The sequence below is a fragment of the Lemur catta genome, chromosome 9 (genome assembly GCF_020740605.2).
Source record: "Lemur catta isolate mLemCat1 chromosome 9, mLemCat1.pri, whole genome shotgun sequence".
Lineage (NCBI taxonomy): Eukaryota > Metazoa > Chordata > Mammalia > Primates > Lemuridae > Lemur > Lemur catta.
Window position 1 is genome coordinate 48,130,886 of NC_059136.1, and position 23,393 is coordinate 48,154,278.

At 32.0% G+C, this 23,393-nt stretch overlaps 1 protein-coding gene across 3 annotated transcripts in view; it reads left to right on the plus strand.

The window, feature by feature from the left end:
- CSMD3 (CUB and Sushi multiple domains 3) overlaps nt 1–23,393 on the plus strand; it is a 1,082,068-nt gene that overhangs the window by 818,835 nt on the left and 239,840 nt on the right. For all 3 annotated transcript variants that reach the window (XM_045561854.1, XM_045561855.1, XM_045561856.1), the window contains 2 exons: nt 12,001–12,192; nt 21,565–21,703. In XM_045561854.1, coding sequence (XP_045417810.1) covers nt 12,001–12,192; nt 21,565–21,703 — 331 coding nt within the window. The remainder of the gene's footprint in view (nt 1–12,000; nt 12,193–21,564; nt 21,704–23,393) is intronic.

Sequence of the window (23,393 nt, forward strand, 5' to 3'; positions counted from 1 at the left end):
TCATTAAATCTTTGGTAGTAATACGCTATTTTTTCCTAATAACTTGTTAACATGCTGTGAAAGATGGGATGTTTTGATTTAGAATTTACTGTGTATGGTATTAAATAATGATCTGTTGGGATTCTAAACCTAACACTATATGAATATTGTTATTTATTGTTACTTGATATTTTTGTTTTATGAACAAATTGCCTACAAATTTTAAGATGATAAGTCATTGGAATAGATGTTTGGATTAACTACATGGTTTTTAGACCTTTAGTACTTATATTAAGGAATATGTACAAATTGCTCATAATGCCTCTAGAACAATTATTTTAAAAAATAACATCTTCATTACAAATAAAAGAAAATTAGTAATGAACTTACAACTTGTATATAGTGCATGTTAGCATACATGGGACCAAAGTGTCATCATTGATGATGTGAAAACCAGAAGACACAAAAGTGTTTAAAAAGCATGGCTTTAACTTAGGTCAAATGAAAACTCTACTAAACTAATTTCATCACTTTACATTCTAAATTCTCTTCTGCCTGTATGAAAAGTGTTAACATGCCATCCTCTTTAGCAGATGAACTTCATAAATAGTTAAATGAATCTAATTTTATATTAATAATATAAATTGCCTCACATAGAGAATTAATAACATCAATTGCCTCAAATATTTAAATTCCAATACATGTTTTATTTTTTATATCCATTTCATGAAATCAAAGTGATATCTATCAATTGAACTTACCAACAATTTAAAATTTATAAAAAATACCTTTAACAATACCAATAAAAATAAGAATATACTGAAAAAATATATACTTTAGGAAAAATAGTGAAAAGAGGCTTTAAATATGGCCAAGAAAACAATTAAAAAATGGGCATGTATACCAAAAATGATTACTTTGAATAGGTTATTTTAATATTCACATTATTCATATAAAGATATTTCTTTGTATATAGATATGCCATTTTAATTTTTTAGGAATTATTTTATTTTTAAGATGGTTTTTGTATAGATAACTATTTTGAGAAGTTTATCAATATAACATAAATTTTGTTACTCAATACATATTTTAAATTACATAATTTTAGTTATTTTTAGCTTCTTTTTTTATGCTTAAGAATTTTTCGGTTTGAATAACAAAGTCACCAGATTTTTTTTCTTCTTTTTTTAAAAATTTTTTCCAGTAAAACTTTTGTACTCCTAACTCACCAGATTTTAATATACAGAGTATCCCAAAAGCCTCCATACAAAGGAAAAATTTTGAAATGAATATTTTATAAATAAAGGTACATTTAGTTATAATTTCCCATTTTCCCTAAGTATGGCAACTTTTGGGACACCCTGATATATTATATTTTAAAGCTGTGTACACATCTGCTGTCCTGTTTAGACTGTGTTCCTTTGAAGGGTAAAGAATATTATCATATTGACATTTGTTATCCCCACAGCTTGGCACTGTACATAGTAAATGTTAAATGAATTTGATTGAGTGGGCAAATCTAATGGTATAAAACCAAAAACACACTAATGCTATATATAGTCAGAAGTAATGTGAAACCATTTTATGTGATTTTTCTCTTTTGCTCATTAATTCTGACCATTCCCAAATACTAGAATTATATTTCAAATTCAAATCTTATATAATTTTCTATTATCTCTGGACATAAAATCTGTTTTCCATGTAGATCTCTTTCACAGTCTTCAGCTTAACATGCCTTTTGATTCCACAAAAGTCATATCATCGTCTCCCCACTTTTATCTGCATATTGGATCGTATGAATCAAGGGAGTTATTGTCTCTTGTTAAAATACATTTCCAACATCAGGATTAATATCTCCCTTAACAATTATTTGGTAAAAATGCATATATATTTTTAAAAGAGAATTCTATATACTTAGTAGTATATTACAACACTGGCTTTGAGGTTTCTTTTCCATACCATGCATTAAACAGCCTTGTTTCTCTCCTGGGTTGATGGGAATGTCTCTGTCATGCTGCCATCAACTTTAACCTGACTTGCCATATCATTAGATGTATCCTTAGTAATGTAATGAAATTCTAAAGATAGCCACATTTCTTTGAGAAGTTGGCAGAGTGTAGGCCTAATAATGATGTTGAACATTCTTTATAAAATTGATAGATCACGTAGAAAGCAAGGGCTCAATCAAGGGTAAAATTCTCCACGGCAAAATCCACCTCTAGGTTACCATCTGCATTTCAAATATTTTCTGATTGATTTGACTCTGGATGGGAGTTTTCTTCCAGGTTAAATATTCCCATTACCCAACTTGATTTCCTTATAGATAGTGAAGTAGAGAATACAGTGTCATTTTTTTAGTCAATACAAAAATATAAAGCAATAAAACTGGAAGACAGGAATATAAGATCTTATGAATACCAAATTTGAACTATGACGTTGCTGAAGTCTCTAGACACATTGAAAAATATGTAAAACTATTCCTTAGACAAACTACACAGTGAATATTAAAATCTACTGTTCTTTATTCATTTCAGAATTGATATTTTCATAGAATAATACATATAATTGTTAGAATAGAACCTTAATATTTTATCTGTTTCTAAATAAGTCAAATAAAATGTTCCTATGCCAGCTTTACAAATGTGACAGCTAAAATTCAGGGAACCAATATAACCTGATCAATATCCCTTTCTTAATACAGTAGACTAAGTCTGAGTCTACATTTCCTATTTCTGATAGCATTACTTTTTCAACTGTATGAAACTCAAGGTTTTTCTTTTTTGAAAGATTTTGAGATAAACAACTTTATACTAAAACAGTCAACTTTCTGAACAGAAAGGACATATGAGAACTCATGAGTGATTTTATTATATATATTCTTTGTTATATTAAGCAATGCTATAAGAAAACTAGAATGTTGGTTTGCCCAAGTCACCGCAATGATAATTCAGATTATCTCTGATTTTAAGTAATCATATTTTAATTGAAAACTATCCATACACTAGTTAGGATTATGAAATCTGTATTACGTTCATATTTCCAATGAAATTACACTCTCAATTAGATGGAAACAAACAAAATAAGTTGAAAGTATATTTATAGCACATATAAATTATAACAGTGGTGAGACTTTAGTCATATTTTATAGTAGTTCTGTTTTGTACTGAAAGCATTCTCAGGTTATCAAGAGTAGATTAAAGCAAATTAAAATGTAGTATAAATGTTGGTAATTGCATACTTGGCATAAATGTCTCCAGATTTAAAAAAAATACCATATTATAAATGAACATTCAACATACACTGAAATGACTAATTGTAGTTTTGTTCATTCATTCATTCATACATTCATTTTACAAATACTTATTTGATTAACTATTTTTAATTACTGTGGAATGTTCTTTTCAAATTCTTACATTGATGGACAATTTATTTCATCCTAGGGTATAGCAAAACTGGATTTGATAAGGTCACATGTTACTTAACAATGAGTGCAAAAACTTTTTTCAGTGTATTAGATCACTGATGAAAATTGATGGTATTATAAACAAAAATTTCTAAGTAATAAGTACACTTTCCCAAAAAGACCATAAATTCTTTTATAAAGAATGCAAAGAGATGTCCTTATATATAATTAGCACAAAACAACATATGTTAAAAAGTTATTTCTCCTGTAAATAGTAATTAGCTATAAAATCGTATTATTTTTGCATGTTTTTTTTTTTTTTTCACATTCTGGGTAATTAGAATTATAAAGAAAAAAACTGCTGTGGATACCAGTTATTTGTTTTTAGTCGAATAAAAACAATTCCATTTTGAAAGTAAAACTTTTTCGTAGCAAATTTATTTCTAATTTATTATAACTACCAGATAGAAAAACTCATTTTGTTATAAATAAATGCTATCATACAAGGTAAAATCACTGGAATAAAACATAAAGTAAAAATTAGAGGATTTTATGTTTTTGCAAATATTCACTCTATTTCTTATGTCAATAATTTTACCTTCTACTGTGGATTTATTTCTAATAAAATTATTTTCATCTGGTTATTACAATAAATTAGAAGTAAATTTACAATGACAATCACATAGGAAAAATTTACATAGGTGAAATTTTAATTTTTTTTTACATTTTTATTTTCTAAATCTGAAAATTAAAAGGTTTTATAATCTTGCAAATATTTTTGACATGTTAAATTGTAGAACCTATTAAATATCTAAGTAGGGAAGTTTAGTATGCACTCCAATAGAATTGTCTCCATGTCAGGAGAGAAGTTGAGGCTGGGTATATAAATTTGGGAGGCATCAAGCTAAAAACAGTGTTTAAAATCATGGGATTGGATGAAGTTACCCAGTGAGAAATTATGGAAAGAAGTGAGAAGAGCATTTAGGACTAATTCCTGAGGCACACTAAACCTCAGTCATCAAGTTAACAAGGTACGAAAGCAAACAGTACGAAAAAAAAACATCGAATAAGTCAGAAAGAAAACCAGAACAGGCTGATGAATTGGAAGCTAAGAAAAGAAAGTGCTTGAAGAAGGAAGGCATAGTCAGCTGTGACAAATGTTGCTGAAGAGTTTCTGAAAGATAGCATAAAAGTTACCACTGAATTTGGCAGCCAAGATTTAAAAAGAGAAATTTAGGGAAATAGATGAAAGGCTGATGATAAAACTGGAGACAATTGTATAGAGACCTTTCAGGAGAGAAGTTTAATAGGTTTCCTATTAAAGAAAGCAGGGAAATGGGAAAAGAAGTTGGAAGAGGATGGGGACATAAAGAGATTTTGTGTATTTAAGATGGAAGATATAAGCTACATTTGCATGCTATTAAGAATGATTCAGCCCACTACTGTACATGCTATTGAGAGTGATCCAATGTGCTAATGATTCAGAAGAGAGAAGAAATGTTTAGGAATAAGTCCTTGAGAAGTAGAGAGTGTTTAATCCCAGTAACACAAGAGCTACTAATAGAATCGGGTTTACCAAGAATACCTTCTCCATTGCTAGCAGATGAGGAAGCAGAGAATATGGGTACAAACATCAGTGTGTTAATAGATTTGTTAGTGTTAAAAAGAGGATGTTCCTATCTTACTGCTTCTACTCTTTCAGAGAATTAAAGGAGAGGAAATCAAACAAAAGAGGGATTGAGAAGAAGAGAGAGAGAATGAAAAAACAGTTGGAGTGGGAGTGTTTTTAGTATTGCAATTACTTTAAAAATATCATTTGACACATATATGGCGTATATATGTCTAAACGTAGATATAAATGGATAAATTTTATTTCTATTATTTTTAATAATAACTACAAAAATAGCATGGAGTCTTTCTTTTTTGCTTCCCTTTATAGTAAAAATATAGGTAGCAAGAAATTTTTTGTATGTAAAAAAGGGATACAAATGGTTCAATATTTCTTGCTTTTCCATTTCAAACTAGGTATATACACACACACACATATATATATATAAATTTCTTCTTTTGGTCAATTCTTTCATCAATAAACAGCAAAGCAGCAAAGTCCCACTAGTAGGCTATGGTTTTGTGTTATTTCTGGTAATGGGACAGGCTTGTGCTGAGACAACACACTGTAGTGGTTAAGAGCCCCGCTGTTTGAGTTCAAATCCCAGCTCTGCTTAGAACATACACTTAACATATCTGACGCTCATATTACCCATTTAAAAATGGGGATGAAAATATTACTTTGTAAGCATTCTGTGTTTTAGCTTAAGAGTATAAACTTAGCCTTTAGTCAAGTGCTTTGCACACTATATACTCTCAATAGAGAAAGTAATCATTATTATTATCATTATTTTACTGGTCTCTATTTTAAATTAATTGCTTTCATGTTGAATAACTGTTTCTCTTTTTTAGATACATAGACTTTATTCAATTTGACACATTATATACTAATGCAACACTATAGATAAAACTGTAATGCTGATACCTGTGAAAATATTTTTAAGAAATTAATATATTTAAGGTGTCATAAATGTGTAGTTTTTTGGACTACTCCAATTAAAATAATAGGTAGGCAGATAGTTGCTTGTCTGATTTTAAAATGACACAGTCATTTTATAGTCAATGTGTTTTAGAAGCTTCCATTTAATAATCATATCAACACTTTGAGCACATTTTATTACAAAGGCTCTATCACTTTTATTTAAGAAATGTCCCCTGGATATGGTCTCACACATGCATTTGTACCTTAACTGCCCCTAAGTAACTGTATGATGTTGGGAAAATTTCTTAGCCTTTTTAAGCCTCAATTTTCTTATTGGAAAAATATAGGTAATAATAGTACCCAGACTTCCTGTGAGTCAAATGAGATTCACTTCATAGCACAGTTTTTTAAATGTTGAAAGTTCTCATTGAGTATTACATATTAGCAATATTAACCATTCATATGCATTTTCATTTATATACTCTTTCTCTATGACTACTATCATTTCTACTGGATAATCAGCTGATGTAAAAAGCACAATCTACACAGTTGTGTAACAGGTTAGCTACTTTATAATTCCCATTCTAGACTAAACAAAATTTAAATGGCCAGTCCTTTTGAAGTGAAGAAATCAAGGAAGGGAATTCATCTTTTATTGTCAATTTTATAGGATTTTATTAATCAAATCCAAATTATATTTGGATGTTATAGCATATAAGCCTATTGTTCACTTTTCAGAATGTTCCTTTTATGAAATCATTATAGGTTAGATAACAAATTTGTTAAGACTCTTTATCTTTCTTGGAATTTTTGCTTACTTTGCATGTTTATGTTAGAGAAAAGAAAGCATAAATGGCAGACTGAAAACCTAATAGAACAAAAATACAGATGTTCATTATATCACTTGAAACAATTTGAACTAAAGAAATTTAGAAAATGAATAGAGATAATCCATGTTAATGCAGTCGTGGTCAGTATACTCTTTTCTGTTATATACATTTTTATTTTTATATGTTTAAAATAGTTAATAAATTAAAATACTTAATTGCCCCAAAAGCCCTCATTCTATTAAAACATCCTCTATATTATTCCAGAATAGGAGAGGATATAAAGGATCAAATTTCCACTTAAAATTTTATATAACAACAAAAAGAAAATATAAATAATGACTATGTATTATGAGAAATGTATGCTTAAAAAAAGTGAAAAATAAACATCAAATAAAATTATTAATTTTTTAAAAGTGTGATCAATACTTCAAGTTATTATAACATTATATAATGGCTTTTTTAATCATGTTAATTATATGAGATTGTCTAACTCCTAATTCCCAAGAAGACATAGCATAGGTCCTTAAATGGTTATTTATTGTCTTCAATGGCTATAGTTTCTATTTAATACAAAAAAGAATTATTGATGCTAAAATTATTATAATTGTGTCTACCCACACAAAGTATAACCAGTACTGAGACAAAACTTTGAATAAGTAAAGAAAATAAGACAATAGCATTCCCACCAAGTAATTGTTCTTATGTGTATTTAACTAATTGCTTTATGAACTTGAATAATTCAAGGGGAAAAAAATTTCTTTGAAATTTTATGAAATTAAACTTCCATTAAACTCCCTCATTCTTTCTTGTGATTTAAAATTATACACCAAATTTGTTTATTAATTGAGACAAAAAGGAACAATAAGGATTTACCACCTCTTTTCCTTGACATCAACTAGGCCCAGAAGCAAACACATATTTCCCACATATCACATATTAGCTGTCATATCAAAGCCTTCTTATCTTAGCTGGGTGGTCCCACTTTGAATCTTTAAGCCTGATAAACCTGACAATAAAGCAAAAACACACTCAGCTAAAACGTGATGATACTGACTGCTTTCATTTCGTTATGTTTTTCTGATACTGTTACACATACATTTTTATTTTTGAGAATGTTCATCTTAAGCTTAAAGCTGCTTGTAAATAGAATCCAGCACATGGAAAACCTCAAAAAAACTGTTTTTTTCATAATCTTTTATATTATTCCCATTATTCAATTTGAAAGCTATAGCACTTTTCACATTTATATCACTTCTTTCGAATAAAAACATCCTAAATGTAAACTGTGCAAGTAAATCATCACTCTCCACTTATATATTATAAAACCAACCTATAACTCAGTTTTACTTCGGGTGGAAACCATTCCAGAGCAAATAAAAAAAACTTAATGGCTGAGTTTATCATAGTAAACATTTTACAAAAGATCTCTGTCTGTAGTGGAAAACTATAATCGCCCAGAAGACCCTGTGATGGGTGATGCTGTGCTTAGCGCTCTAAGAAACACTGATAGCTTAATTTAATGGAAATTAAAACCAAGTCCCTACCCCACTTCCCTTCATATTCTCCAATATGGGCTCTATTGATATTCTATTAACAAAACCCAAATGTCTCAAAAATTACTCTCATGAAGGTACAATGAATGTTTTTAAAGGTGGATTTAGATTTATGTCAGTCTTATTTTTTTATTTATGGATATAATCTCTACCTTTTAATAATTTCTTAATGGAATTTATTATTTTATTTAACTAAGAAGGGGAAAATTGAGTCTTGGACAGTTAAAGGTAGAAGAGGACAGTTTAGTATAATATTTAAGGATTTAGTTTCTGAAATCAGACAGACTGGAGCTCAAACCTTGGTTCTATCTACACTCAGTAGTTGTAAAAGTTAGGACAGGTTACTTCGCTAAACTTTGGTTTCTTTACCTCTAAAATAAGGATAATAATGGCATTTGACTCTTAAGGTTGTTATGGAAGTAAGGGAATTATACATGTAAAGTCCCTGACCACTGGTCAGGAATGTCACTTTATCAGTAAAAGGAAGCAAAATCTGTAAGACTGCTGATTACTATCAGAGCATGCTACTAGATGGGAGTTAGAACTAAGTAGATTTTGCTTCATTTAAGTGATTGGTAAAATGACATTTGAAGTCTATTTTTACAACCCTTTTGAAAAAAAAAGAAATCCTTGAAAATTAATACTTTAAAAAATTTCCCCTTTAAGAAAGCAACTTGAAAAATTAATTCTTTCAAAAATGTAAATACAAATACACACACATACAAACACAAACACACGTGCGATCACTTTTTTGTTGTTTCTGCTTTGATACAGTTTCAGGCTTAACACTGGTATTTTCTTTTTCAGTTTCTTAATTTTTTTTTTCCCCTCTTGATTTCCATACAACTTTAAGAGTCAGAACATTACAATAGTGTATATAGATTCTCTGGTTGTTTGATGTGTGAGTGTGTGTGTGTGTGTGTGTATTAGATAGATGAGCTGCCAGAGGTTTGCTGGATGTGTTTACAGAATAATTGACATATTAATGAATGAATCTATTTATCTACATATATACCTACCTACTTAGTTACCTACATACCTACTTATCTAGTAGGGATATGCATAATAGAATCTGTTTATCAAGACTACCACTATCCAAAAAATTTGAAGTCTATTCAATTCTATTTGTGTCTGTTCATTTTTCTGTATTCTCAGCACCTAGCACAATCCCTAGCATGTACTATTAATGAGTTAGTAAGTAAATAAATGAATAAATATTAGTTATGTGTCTGTAATTCAGCAATTCAGTCATTACTTTAATATGTAAAATATTAAAAAATAATTTGTACAAATGCTAAACCCTACCTTTTTGGGTATAATTTAATAGTAGCTAAATGGAAATTTTAATAGCTTCTTTGTCTTGATACTTAATCAACATATGCATTAGGGTAGAACTATATCCTGGTAATTCAAAATAATATTTTGTTCCATTAACCTAAATAATCATAGTTAACTCTATTAGTAAATGTGCCACATACTGTGCATAGAAAAAGAATGATTGTTTTCCTATGGTCTCATACTATTCTCCTCTCTTCTAATGATGGTTAACTTTTAATTTTTAGATAATTCTATATTCATATGCAGTTTTAGGAAATAATACAAAGGTATCCTGTATATTCTTCTCCAAGTTTCCCCCAATGATAATATCTTGCATAGCTATAGTAGGATATTGCAGTCAGAAAACTTACATTGATGCAGTCTGTCAACCTTATTCATTATTTCATCAGTTTTATATACACACACGTGTGTGCACACTTATTTAGTCTTTCATAGATTTCTATGGCCACCACTACAAGATACAGAATGGTTCCATCACAAAAATCCCTCTTACTACTCATTTATACCCATAGTCACCTCCCTCCATCTTCTCATGCATTCACTCCCTGGCAACCACTAATCTGTTTCCCAATTTTATAATTTTATCACTTCAAGAGTTTTATATAAAAGAATCAAACAATATATATCTTTTGATATTGTTTTTTTTTCACGTGGCTCAATTCCTTTGGAAACCATTCAGTTTATATGTACAAATCATTCCTTTTTATTGCTGATTAATATCTCATGGTAACCATTCGTCTGTTGAGTTGTTCCTAGTTCTTAGCTATCATGAATAAAGCTGCTATGAACATTTGTGTACAAGTTTTTATGTGAACATAAGTTTTCTGTTCCCTAGGATAAATGCCCAAGAATACAATTACTGGGTTGTATGGTAAATGCACATTTAGTTTTGCAAAAAACTGTCAAAGTCCTTTCCAGAGTGGCTGTACCATTTTACATTCCCAACAGGAATGTATGAGTGATACAGTTTTCTCCATAATCTTGCCAGCATCTAGTGTTATCATATATGTATTTTTTAATTTTAGCTAATCTGATATGTATGTAGTATTAGTTCATTGTGGTTTTAATTTGCATTTCCCTAATAGTTAATGACATTGAACATATTTTCTTGTGCCATCTGAAATCCTTTTCACTGAAATGTGTTTTGCCCATTTTGTAATTGGATTGATTGTAGATTTTCTTCTTCCTTTTTTTGAAGTTGAGTTTTAAGAGTTCTTTATATACTTTAGATGCAAGCCACTTGTGGGTTTGTCCCATACCAATATTTTCTTCCAGTATACAGTTTTCTTTTCATTCTCTTCACAGTGTCTTTCACAAAGCATCTAGTAATTTTGAGTAGATCTAATATTTAGTGACTAAAATGCTATGCCGTTATTTATTATAGCTGAGTAATATTCCATGGTATACATATACCACATTTTGCTAATCCATTCATGAACTGATGGGCATTTGGGGTGTTTCCACATCTTTGCAATTGTGAATTGTGCTGCTATAAACATTCGGGTGCAGGTGTCTTTTTTATAGAATGACTTGTTCTTCTGGGTAGATGCCCAATAATGGGATTGCTGGATCGAATAGTAGGTCTACTTGAATCTGTTTAAGGTATCTCCATATTGTTTTCCATAGGGGTTGCACTAGTTTACAGTCCCACCAGCAGTGTATGAGTGTTCCTCTCTCTCCGCATCCACGCCAACATGTGTTGTTTTGGGACTTTTTGATAAACGCCATTCTCAGGTTCTCCTGGAGAGAGTTGGAACCCATTCTATTAAGTGAAGTATCCCAAAAGTGGAAAAATAAGCACCACATGTACTCGCCAGCAAACTGGTTTCCCTGATCATCACCTAAGTGCACATTTGGGAATAACATCAATTGAGTATCGGACAGAGGTGGGGGCTAGGGGGAAGGGATGGGTGTATACCTACTTGATGAGTGCGATGCACACTGTCTGGGGAATGGACACGCTTGAAGTTCTGACTAGGGGATGTGGGGGGAGGGGATGGGTGCATACCTATGTGACAAGTGCAATGAGCACTGTCTAGGGAATGGACACGCTTGAAGCTCAGACTCGGGGGGATGGGAGGGTATGGGCAATATATATAACCTGAACTTTTGTACCCCCATAATGAGTTGAAATAAAGAAAAAATGCTATGCCACTTCTTGAAATGTTAGCATACAAATTATTTAACAAATAACAAATAAAAAGTATTTATTGTAAAACATTTAAAAATTGACTCAAGCATTTTTAAGTTAATTTTCTAAAGTACATAGATATGTCGAAGGTTCTGAACTTTACACTTTCGTGTTTGAAACTTTGAAATTGATTTTAGTAGTATCAAAACTAAACTTTTGTTTCTGTCTTTTGATAGGTTCTGTTGCCACTGCATGTCGTGACCCAGGAGTTCCCATGAATGGGACTCGAAATGGGGATGGAAGAGAACCTGGGGACACTGTTGTTTTTCAATGTGACCCAGGATATGAACTTCAAGGAGAGGAAAGAATAACCTGCATTCAGGTAGAAAATCGATACTTCTGGCAGCCCAGCCCACCAGTCTGTATAGGTATGAATTAAAAAACAATTAAAATTTTATATAAATATAAAACAATGGTTAACAACTGGTAATGATGTTATTAATTAGAAACCATATTCTAGAATAGGGAATTTAAGACTTCAGAAGACCATGAACCTCCCCCAAATGTACAAAAATTGAAATGATCATTATTTTTCCCATGGAGTAAGGGTTCATAATTTATTAAATTCTCAATGGTTCTAAAGTCCTATAAAAGTTACACATCAAAGCTCTTGAAAATCCTATCTTCCATTATTTACTATACAATTGTAGTTATCCATTGGCTTTAAAATTTAAAGAGTAGATTCAGACTCACATTGATCTCCCCTTTAAAATGATTACTTCCTTTAAGAAAGAAAATGTTATGAGAACCTATGTTAGAGCTTCAAAGCTTTTACTTTTCATTCAATTTATATTATCTGAAAGATTATCAGTTTTTATTTTGATGATCTAAGAAGTTGTAGCAGCTTTGTTCATATTTTCAATTGCTTTCCTTTTGTCTCTGTGCTCTGTTCTTGAATCTCCAAGTCAGACTCTAGAAAATTAAAATACAAATTATTTCTGTAGTGGGTCCGAGAAAGAGTTAGAGGAATGTACCATTTTGGGAATAAAAATGGTTATAAAATCTGCTATATAATTAAACTAGTTTAGTCTTAAACTCTTTTGTTCAGCTGTTTTAGTAGTGGTGTTATCTTGAATTGACATTAAATTTTGACCAAACTACATTTTCTCTACTCATAATTGTATTTATATACATATGCTCTTTCTTACCATACTATAAGCAACTTCAGAGTCCATATCTTGTTCACCAGTGTGTTTCTTATAGAATTTGGCACATGCAAATTTAGCATGTTTTAGAGAGAAAACCTTTTTGTTCATTTATATCCAACTCATAAAAACATTTTCAATATAATTTCACAGTGACTTATTTTTGAAAGTCATATGGAAATAGGAAAAGAGTATTCAGTACTTCAGTCAAAAGCAAACAAACTCAAGAACTCAATTACTCAGATTTATTTTGCCCCATCATGTAACTTTTCATGCAAAGTTGCAAAATCAAATTTGTTAGTCATTCAGTGTGTCCCAGGCACTGTTCTAAAAAGTGGGAATCCAACAATAAAACAAGATAGAAAAGTTCCCTAGTCTTATAAACCTACTTTCCAGTGAGATAAAATCTAAAAAATTACCTGAATTTTTGCATCATATTTTCTCTATTTTATATGTTGAACTTTTAAAAACAGCAAATGCACAGAACAAACATAAATAAAGCTCCAAACTGGCCAGGCACTTCTAGATCTCTTCTGTAGAAAATGAGGTAGATGACAGGAACTAAACTCATTAAAGAGACTAGTTTAAGAAGCACAAAATAAGGTCATAGCTTGAGGCAGTTCAGATTTGGCCATATTTCCCTTCAGACTTTACTTCCTGTTTACACCTATGTTGTTCTTCATGCACCATTGCAGGACTCTAAATCAACAATCAATTAATTTACATTTACCATAATGGCACTCATAAAAGCAGGAAAAAAAATTATTAAGCACCTTTTGCAAAGAAAAAGATTGAAACAATGTTTCATATGTGTTTCAAAATTTTCACATTTTACTACTCAGTTAACCTGAAAAATTCCAATTAAACTAAAATGTCACATTCTAATTAATTGTAGTTTGACTTCATATCTCATAAAGAGAATCTTTATGCAAAGAGGAAATGATAAAACACCACAGACTTATGTAGAACTTTTTGCTGTGATTCTTAGACCTGGATAAAGGGTATTGCTTATTAGAATTACCAGAAGGGCTTTATTATGTCAAATGTTTTTATGTAGAATCCTAAAATATCAAACAGCTTATACTGAGATTCCAGAAAACACTAAAATCCAAAATGCAAAAGATTTAAGAGTTCTGAGATAGGCTGTTATAAAATTCCATTTATAGACAAGAATATGCTTTGGCTAGCAAGTCCTATTCCAGAAAAAAAAAAAAAAAAGCTGAGCACTAAATCTTAAATTGAGCAAGTTGTGGAGTTTTTGTATGGATTATGGTACTGTGTATTATTTTTTGGTAGGAAAAGATAGCTTGAGGAGAAGATATGCATTAGAGCTTCTCTGAGGAAGAAAATAACCTTAAAAAAAAAGTCTGAAAAATTGCTAAGACTGCAGAAAGCTTGACCTCTGCAACTGATAAGAAAGAACTCAATGATTGGAAATACTATGCCAAAGATTAAACCCTGAACGTTTTAGAAACTCCATAAGTCTGTGTCTCAGACCCCAGAGCATAAGGCATTTTGCTTGCATGTAGAAGTAGTCAGCCTTATAGCAAATACCAAACAGAAGAACATCATCTTTAAGAGAGTTAATAGAATTCATTCCAACAAAATTGACAGTGTGAAGATTACTTTGACATTGCCAGAGGGAAAATAGCAGCACTCACCATGAAGGTAAATAAGAAAGACATTAATGTGGGTGGGCTTCTGAGAAAGACAGTTGGCACAAATAAAATTGAATTGGGGAAAAAAATTAACAAGATTGTAAAATAGTTATAAATAGTTGATGCCCATGTAATTGCCTTACGAGAAACTGCACTCAGAACAAATCGTTAATGTCAGAATTCCACAGAAACTAACTGAATATTTAATTCATAAATCTCTGACTTTTATTTTGAATGCTTTATGATTAGATGCATAAAAATAAAAATGTAGTTCTAAATGCTATTTATGGTTGAGTATATTTAAAAGACAATTTTCTTTACTCACTGAATGTTTAGGATTTACAAATGTCAGATAACATCTCTGTCTCACTGCCTTTCATAAAATCAACCACAGCTTTGAAATGCATTGGGAAAACATTGATGAATGATTTAAATAATAGAATAAAAAGAATTTTAGAGGATATTATATTCAAACAATAGTATAATCATGGACAATATCCAGTAAAATACTTAAAAATATATGCAATGAATTTTCCTATATCTTTTGTGATAAAGGACATATATATATAATGTACATATGTATGCATATATTTGTATAAAATTTCTAACAATAAAAAAGTCTAGTGTTCCCAGTAGAAAATAAGGAAAATTAAACAAAATTGCTCCCTGTGTTCCCCAAATTTTACATAATCCAACCACTTTAGCACCTGACAAAAAGAATCACAAGGAATATTTATCTGTCATTCCAGGCTTTTAAGAATCATATATACATACATACAGGCATTTTTATTTCATTTTGCTTTGCTGCACTTAACAGATATGACATTTTTTAACAATTGAAGGTTTTTGACAACCCTGCATCAAGCAATTCTGTTGGCGCCATTATTCCAACAGCATGTGCTCACTTCATGTCTCTGTGTCACATTTTGGTAATTCTCATAATATTTCAAATTTTTTCATTATTGTTATATCTGTTTTAATGATCTGTGATCAGTGATTTTTTACTGTTACTATTGTAATTGTTTCGGGGCACCATGAAATGTACCCATATGTGATGGCAAACATAATCAATAAATATTGTGTGTATTCTGACTGCCCCACTGGCTGGCTGTTCTCCCATCTCTCTCCCTCTTCTCTGGCTTCCCTGTTCCCTGAGACACAACAATATTGAAATTAGGCCAATGGCCTCTGAGTGTTCAAGTGAAAGGAAGAGTCACACATCTGTCACTTTAAATCAAAAGCTAGAAATGATTAAATTTAGTGAGGAAGGCATGTTGAAGGCTGAGAAAGGCTGAAAGCTGGGCCTCTTGCATCAGTTAGTCACATTGTGAATGCAAAGGAAAAATTCTTGAAGGAAATTAAAAGTGCTGTTCCAGTGAACACATAAATGGTAAGAAAGCAAAAAAAAACTCATTGATGATATGAAGAAAGTTCGAATGCTCTAGACAGAAGATCAAACCAGCCACAACATTGTCTTAAGCCAAAGCCTAATCTAGAGGAAGGCCATTACTTTCTTCAATTCTATGAAGACTGAGAGCAGTGAGGAAGCTTCCAAAAAAAAAAAAAAAAAATCTTTGAAACTAGCAGAGGTTGGTTCATGAGGTTTAAGGAAGGAAGCCATCTCCATAACATAAAAGTGCAAGGTGAACCAGCAAGTGCTGATGGAGAAATTGTAGCAATTTATCCAGAATATCTAGATAAGAAATGTGATGAAAGTGGCTACACTGAACAATAGGGTTTCAATGTCATCAAAACAGACTTCTACTGGAAGATGCCTTCTAGGACTTTCATAACTAGAGAAGAGAGTCAATGCCTGGTTTCAAAGCTTCAAAGGACAATCTGACTCCCTTGCTAGGGGCTAATGTAGCTGGTGACATTAACTTGAAACCAATGTTCATTTACCATTCTGAAAATCCTAAGATCCTTAGGAATTATGCTAAATCTACTCTGCCAGTGTTCTACAAATGGAAAAACAAAGCCTGGATGACAGCAGTGGTTTACTGAATATTTTAAGCTCACTGTTGAGACTCCAGTGAGCTCAGAAAAAAGATATTCCTTTCAAAATATTACTGCTCATTGACAATGTACCTGTTTACCCAAGAGCTCTGATACAGATGTATTAGGAGATGAATGTTGTTTTTATGTCTATTTACACAACATCCATTCTGTAGCTCATGAATCAAAAAGTAATTTCAACTTTCAAGTCTTATTAAGAAATACATTTGATAAGGCTATAGCTGCCATAGATAGTGATTCTTCTGATTGATAGATCTGGGCAAAGTAAACTGAAGACCTGTGGAAAGGATTCACCATTCTAGATACCATCAGGAACATTCATGGAAGGAAGTCAAAATACCCACATTAACAGGAGTTTGGAAGAAGTTAATTCCAACCCTCGTGGATGACTTAGAGGGGCTCAAGACTTCAGTGAAGAAAGTAACAGCAGATGTATTAGAAATATCAAGAGAACACTAGAATTAGAAGTGGAGCCTGAAAGTATGACTGAATTGATCCAATCTCGTGATAAAACTTGAATGGATGAGGAGTTGCTTCTTATGGATAAGCAAAGAAAGTCATTTTCTGAGATGGAATCCACTCCTCAAGAAGATTCTGTGAACATTGTTGAAATAGCAGCAAAGGATTTAGAATATTACATAAACATAGTTGGTAGAGCAGAGGAATGTTTAAGAAGATATACTCCAGTTTTGAAAACAGTTCTACTGTGGGTGAAATGCTATCAAACATGATAACATGCTACAGAGAAATCTTTCAAGAAGAGTCAATCAATGTGGCAAACTTCATTGTTGCCTTATAAGAAGTTGCTACAGCCACCCAGCCTTCAGGAATCACCACCCTGATCAGTCAGCAGCCATCAACATTGAGGCAAGACCCTGTACTCGCAAAAAGACTATGACACACAGAAGTGTCAGATGACCATTAGAATTTTTAAGCAATAAAGTATATTTTTAATTAAGGCATGTCTATTTTTTGGACATAATACTATTGTACACTTACTAGACTATAGTATAGTGTAAACATACCTTTTGTGTATACACTGGTAAACAAAAAACTTTGTGTGACTCGCTTTATTGCTACATTTGCTACAGTTTATTGTGGTAAACTGAATCCACAATACCTTTGAGGTATGCCTGTATGTACATTTGCTATTATACTTATTTGTTCATTTTTTTCATATTCACATATGATTTTAAAAACCCAAAGGCAATATATGCTTCTATTTTTTATCAAAACACATAGCTACAAATTGGATTGTGCATTCATCCATGCAGTCTTTCCTATTTTCATAATCAGTATAAAAAGCCACTAGCAATTTAACAAACATTTATGGATTGCATACTATGTGCTGAACTCCAGTTGTAAAATAACATATAAGACAGAATCTTTAGCTTACATATTAGTGATGAATGCTGATACCTGAATGGAAAATTTAAATAAAATATGGTTAGAGAAATGGTGGAGATACGCAGAGGTTACTATGGATACCAGAGTGGCTGGAGAGAGCTGAAGCACAGAGACCATACTGTAGTTTTCCAGGAAGACTTCCTGGAGGCAGTGATGAATCTTAAAACATAAGTAAGAGTTATACAAATGTTGAAAGGAAAAAGACATATCAGGGAAAAAAATAGAATGGGCAAAAACATGAAAGTACTGTAAGCAGTTTGATGGTATTTGAGTATAATTTATGTGTCTAGAGTGATGGCTGATGAGATTGGAAAGGCCATAGGGGTCAGATCCTGAAAGCTGTACTGGAATTGGGACATTATCTTTTAAGCAATATGAAACAACCACAGAATTTTATGTATAGGCATAGTATGATTAAATGTTTCCACTGAGGGAAAAAAAATTGGAGGAACTAGATTAGATTACATTAGAGGAAGCCATTGCAATAAATCTAGAGAGAGATAAGAGTTAGATCTAGAATATGATAGTAAACCAGGAAAGAAGGGCAGGTTGAAAATATCTATGAGGTAGAATCTTTTCAAGGTTTCTTGGTGAATTGTATCCAAGGATGCAGTGAAGAAAAGGGGAGAATCTTAGGCCTCTCTAGCTTGGGAAGGTAGGTGCATGATAGTGCTAATCTGACAATTTAGGAATGCAGCAAGAGAAGCAAATTTGACTTGAGATTTGGGTATTTTGTATATTCTATGTTTGATGTACCTATAGACTACCAGGTAGAGATACCTAGTAAAAATGTAGGCATATGGTTTAGAATTTATCAGAGAAATCTGCAGGAGAAGATAGGAAAAGAAGCCATCAGTATTTTAAAAAATGGAAGATGAATTTATAAATTTAGATATAGTCAATAAGGAAGAATGTATCAGAATAAAAATTAGGAGGACTAGGTAAGGAGCTCAGGAGAACATCAAATCAAAATTATAAGACAAAGTGAAGGAAGAAGTGCTTGACAATAAAACTGAGGTCTGTACAAAGACTCTAGAAGAAAATTAGTGGTGGAACTCTAAAAACTAGGAGAATGAATTTAAGGTAAAGGTCAACAGTAAAGAATGACTACAGATAGGAAGAGAAACACAAAGGCAAAAAATAGTCTCCATTATTTCTGTAAATGGAAAGTCATTTAAGGGTGAGCTAAGTAAGAAGTGTTTGTATTGGGTGCAAGATGGCAAGGGAGATAGAAAAGGTTGAGGAGAGAATGGGAGGTAGAAGGGACCAAGCAAAGACATCTAGAGTCCCTAAGTAATAAAAAGATTATTGTGTCTCTCTAAATATAATTTAAAATAAAAACAATTCTAAACCTGAAGATAATTTTTTTCATGATGAATACTTTGGCACTTTTCTTTGAGGTACAACGCAAGACACATCTCCCCTCCTCCTCCATTGGTGCCCTGCCCTGCTAATCATCTTAGTCTGCCTATAAGTAAATACAGCACATGAGTGCAGAAAAAGACAATGAAGCTAGACTTCCCCTTCAAAATATTTAGTTTTCTCAAATAAAAAACAAATCAGAACTTAGTAAGGAGAGACTTTGATCCAAAGAGGATTATTACAAGGGTGAGGAGGGACTTTTGCAGTAGGTGGAGGGGGACTATCCTTGTAGAGAGAATACTGTGGCTAAAAGATCTGCATGTGTCTCAAGAGTTAGACAAAAAGGTGGGGGTTTTTGTTTATTTGTTTGTTTTCTAGAGAGCAGTTAACAAAGCTAGAGAGGACCGGGTGTGGGTAAGTCAGATGATAGGATAAACAAGAGGGTAAACAAGGAGTGCTTATCTAACTAAGTTATGATAAGTGAGTCTTATCTATGTCATATGGGGCAGGGTGTTTCCTGTTTTCAGTTGAAAAAAAGGCAAAAGAAAAGATTTCTTAGGGAACTTTGTTTTATTTTTAAGATAAAAGAGACTTGAGCATATCTGTAGACTAAGAGGAAAGAGCCAGAAGAGAGTAAAAAAGATAATTAATTGAACAAAGATTTTTGAGAGGACAAGAGATTATGTGATCAGGTGGGAGGTGTTATCTTGATCGTCAGGGGGGAATCTTTATCCTTGGATTGTAGATAGAAATATTCAGGAGGCATTTAAGTTTAGAGAAGGAAAACAGCAGAAAATTGAGATAGTTTATGTCTAGTCATTCGATAACGTATCACAAAAATATACAGGTGATAAGAAAGCAGCAGTGAATAAATTAAGTCTGAGCAACTAGATATTCTCAATATAGTAGGTCATCCTCTGAGAGTGACTGAGGCACTCAGACAGTAGCAGAGGGGCCATGAAGGAATGCAATAAGGAACCTCTAAAATTTAAATGGCAAAAATTGCCAAATTATAATGATGAGTTGGCATTTCTAGACTCAGGCAAAGAACAGAGACGCTGAAACTTTGCCAGAAACAAAATTCTCCTCCTTCCAAAACCAGTTTTATGTTGTCAAAAGAATCCATATGCCTTATAATTGAATGGTAACATTTATCTCAGAAAACTATTATAAAATTTAAGAACCCAGATAAGAGAAGAATGCTGATGTGCCTATTATGTGTAGGAGACATCCTGAGAATGTGAGAATCCCAATATCAATCTTCCTTTTTCATATATATGTATGTGTGTTTATAGTCTATACTCTCCCACCCACCCCCACTAGGAACCTCCGTCTCTTTCTTCATTTTTCTAGTTTTTTTTTACTATGCCAACTATGTGTAAGATATAATTTTTTGAACATAAGCCATGTTTAACAAACTTCAACAATAATCCCCTGAAGAATCTATTCTCTGAATTTCACTGAAAATTTTTTGAGCCTCTCCACCGAAGTGTTACAGAAACCTTTGTTTGGGGCTGCAATAAAAACAGTAGTGACTGCTTATTTTCATCAAGAAGTCAGGCAACTAGAATTTAGGAATATCCTAACATTCAGCATAAACATGTATTATTGTAAAGTATTCTAGGTTCTCAGATAATTATCCATTATCACTCATTAACTATTATCAAAATTTCTTCCTCCGTAGATATATAAAAGGTGCCAGGGAAGACAAAAATGAGACAAATATTTCATATCCTATTATTGCAGCTACTATTAGAGGTTTTCTTTTGCTTTGTTTTGCTTCTTATTTTTAACCTTCAGATTTTTTTCTAATATAATAACTAGAGGGAAATTGTCTTACTCTTCTAAATGTTTTTTTTTTTTTTACATGAAACAAAATAGTAATAGAAAGAGAGGCATGTATATGCACTTTTTCTGGTCTCTTGAAGCCAGGAAAGTAGCTAAATTCAGTGTATCCACATATGTATGCATGTATTCAATATTTTAAAGGCCTTTCTTGAAATACAATGCAGTATCAAAGCATCCAGTACTATGCAAGTCAGATCTGTACAAAGCCTAATAAACACTTTGAAACAAGTGTTTTCATAAATATTGATAACTAATAAATTTTATTAACCACTTAAGAGGTTTTGTCTGTTTGTTTAATTTAAAGCACCCTGTGGAGGCAATTTAACAGGATCTTCGGGCTTTATTCTTTCGCCAAACTTCCCTCATCCTTATCCACATAGCAGGGACTGTGACTGGACTGTCACCGTTAATGCAGACTATGTTATCTCCTTGGCATTTATCAGGTGAGTTCTTATGCATTTCCACATTTAGAAAATCTTTTTTGGTCATTTTGCTTTAGCATCTGCACCAGGCAAATTTTTATATTTGTATATAGCATTTTTATTATTTTTTACTAACCCCAATAGTAATACTTTGCAACTAACAAAGCCTTTAATAATTGTATAACAGTTCCGAAGGGTAGTAGGTGATCATCTTCACCAGATTCCAGTGCAAGGGAAACATGTTAAAGGTCAAGTGTTTGATCAACTTTCATAAAGTTTGGTCTCTTTATAACCTTTCCTTCCTCCCTGGTACTTACCATCACTGTCTCAAAAAATTCAGTTTTTCCTAAGCTTCAACATTAAAAAGGTCAGTATTTCAAGTTTTTTTCCTCCCATATGTGCACCATTCAAAATCTTTTTGAAGTATCTAAAAACCCGTATGTACAGTACCACCAATGGGCTTGGGAAGACACATATTCCTAACTACTTTCCTTTCTGCTGGTCTCATTAAGTTAAGCTGGGAGAAAAGAAAAGAATTTTATGGGTCATTTTTTTATGATTTATCAGCAGAACTTGTCTCATGATAGATCTTTATATGGGAGTGTTTCAAAATCTACATGTTTAGCAGTGTAAATTTCAGGGTTGGTTTAGCACTGAAGTAGTGAGGGATGCAGCTTGTACAGGAGAGTGAAGCTGGGTTTGAGCCCCAGCCCTGCCACTGTCATCTATGTTACGTTGTGTAAGTGATTTATTTGAATGGGTCTCTGTTTTCTCATATGGAGCCAATGGCTAGTATCACAAAACTTGGTTTCTTTTCCTGAAGATTTCAGTAGGAGTATTAGGTAATAGCCACTCAAAGATTTCCTAAATAGAAAAGTTCCTAATCTTCACTAAGACGGATGTAATCACACGTTGACCCTACTAACATAACCCCTTCTTCTGCCACCATGTCTTAAAGCTGCTTGATATTTATGTAAAATGCTAATCTTAAATATGCAGTATTTTCTAACATATTGAAGCCAGGTTTGTTTTTTTTTTAAGTAAAGATAATTTGAACTCACAAAAATTCAGCAAAAGTGTAAATATATGGGTTTTTTTTCTGTAATTTGTTGTGATACATTACTAATTGGAAATACCAAAGCAACAACAATGATAATGTTAATTATTTGCTAGGATTCTGTTATAAGACACATTCCTGAGATACATACTATTATTATCCCTATTTTCACAGTTGAGGAAACATCAGCACAGACGTTAGAAATATCACTATGCTTAATATAGGACTTAGTATACTTATAAAATTATTCTAGTTAATAACTTGGGGCTAGAAGACTATATTACATGAAGTGTATAACCTAAATTTGATTTCCAGTTCTACCATTTATTATGTGACCTTAGGGAGACCACTGACTTTTTGGGGCCTTAATGCACTCATTGGTAAAATGAAAATCATAATCTCTTCCTTATACCATAGAATTATTGGCAAGACCAAGTTAATATTTATGAAAGTACTTTGCAAAATATAAATATTATTGGAGTGCACTATCTTTCTAGTTTTTTGGGAAAAATAATCATTATAACTAAGACTCTAAAATTTCCTGGAAAAAAGAATATTTTTTGCTTTATTTTCATTTCCACAGAAGTTACAAATCAATACTTTAAGTATTCATTTAAGCCCAAACTAGAAATTAAAAAGAAATGTACTGCATTT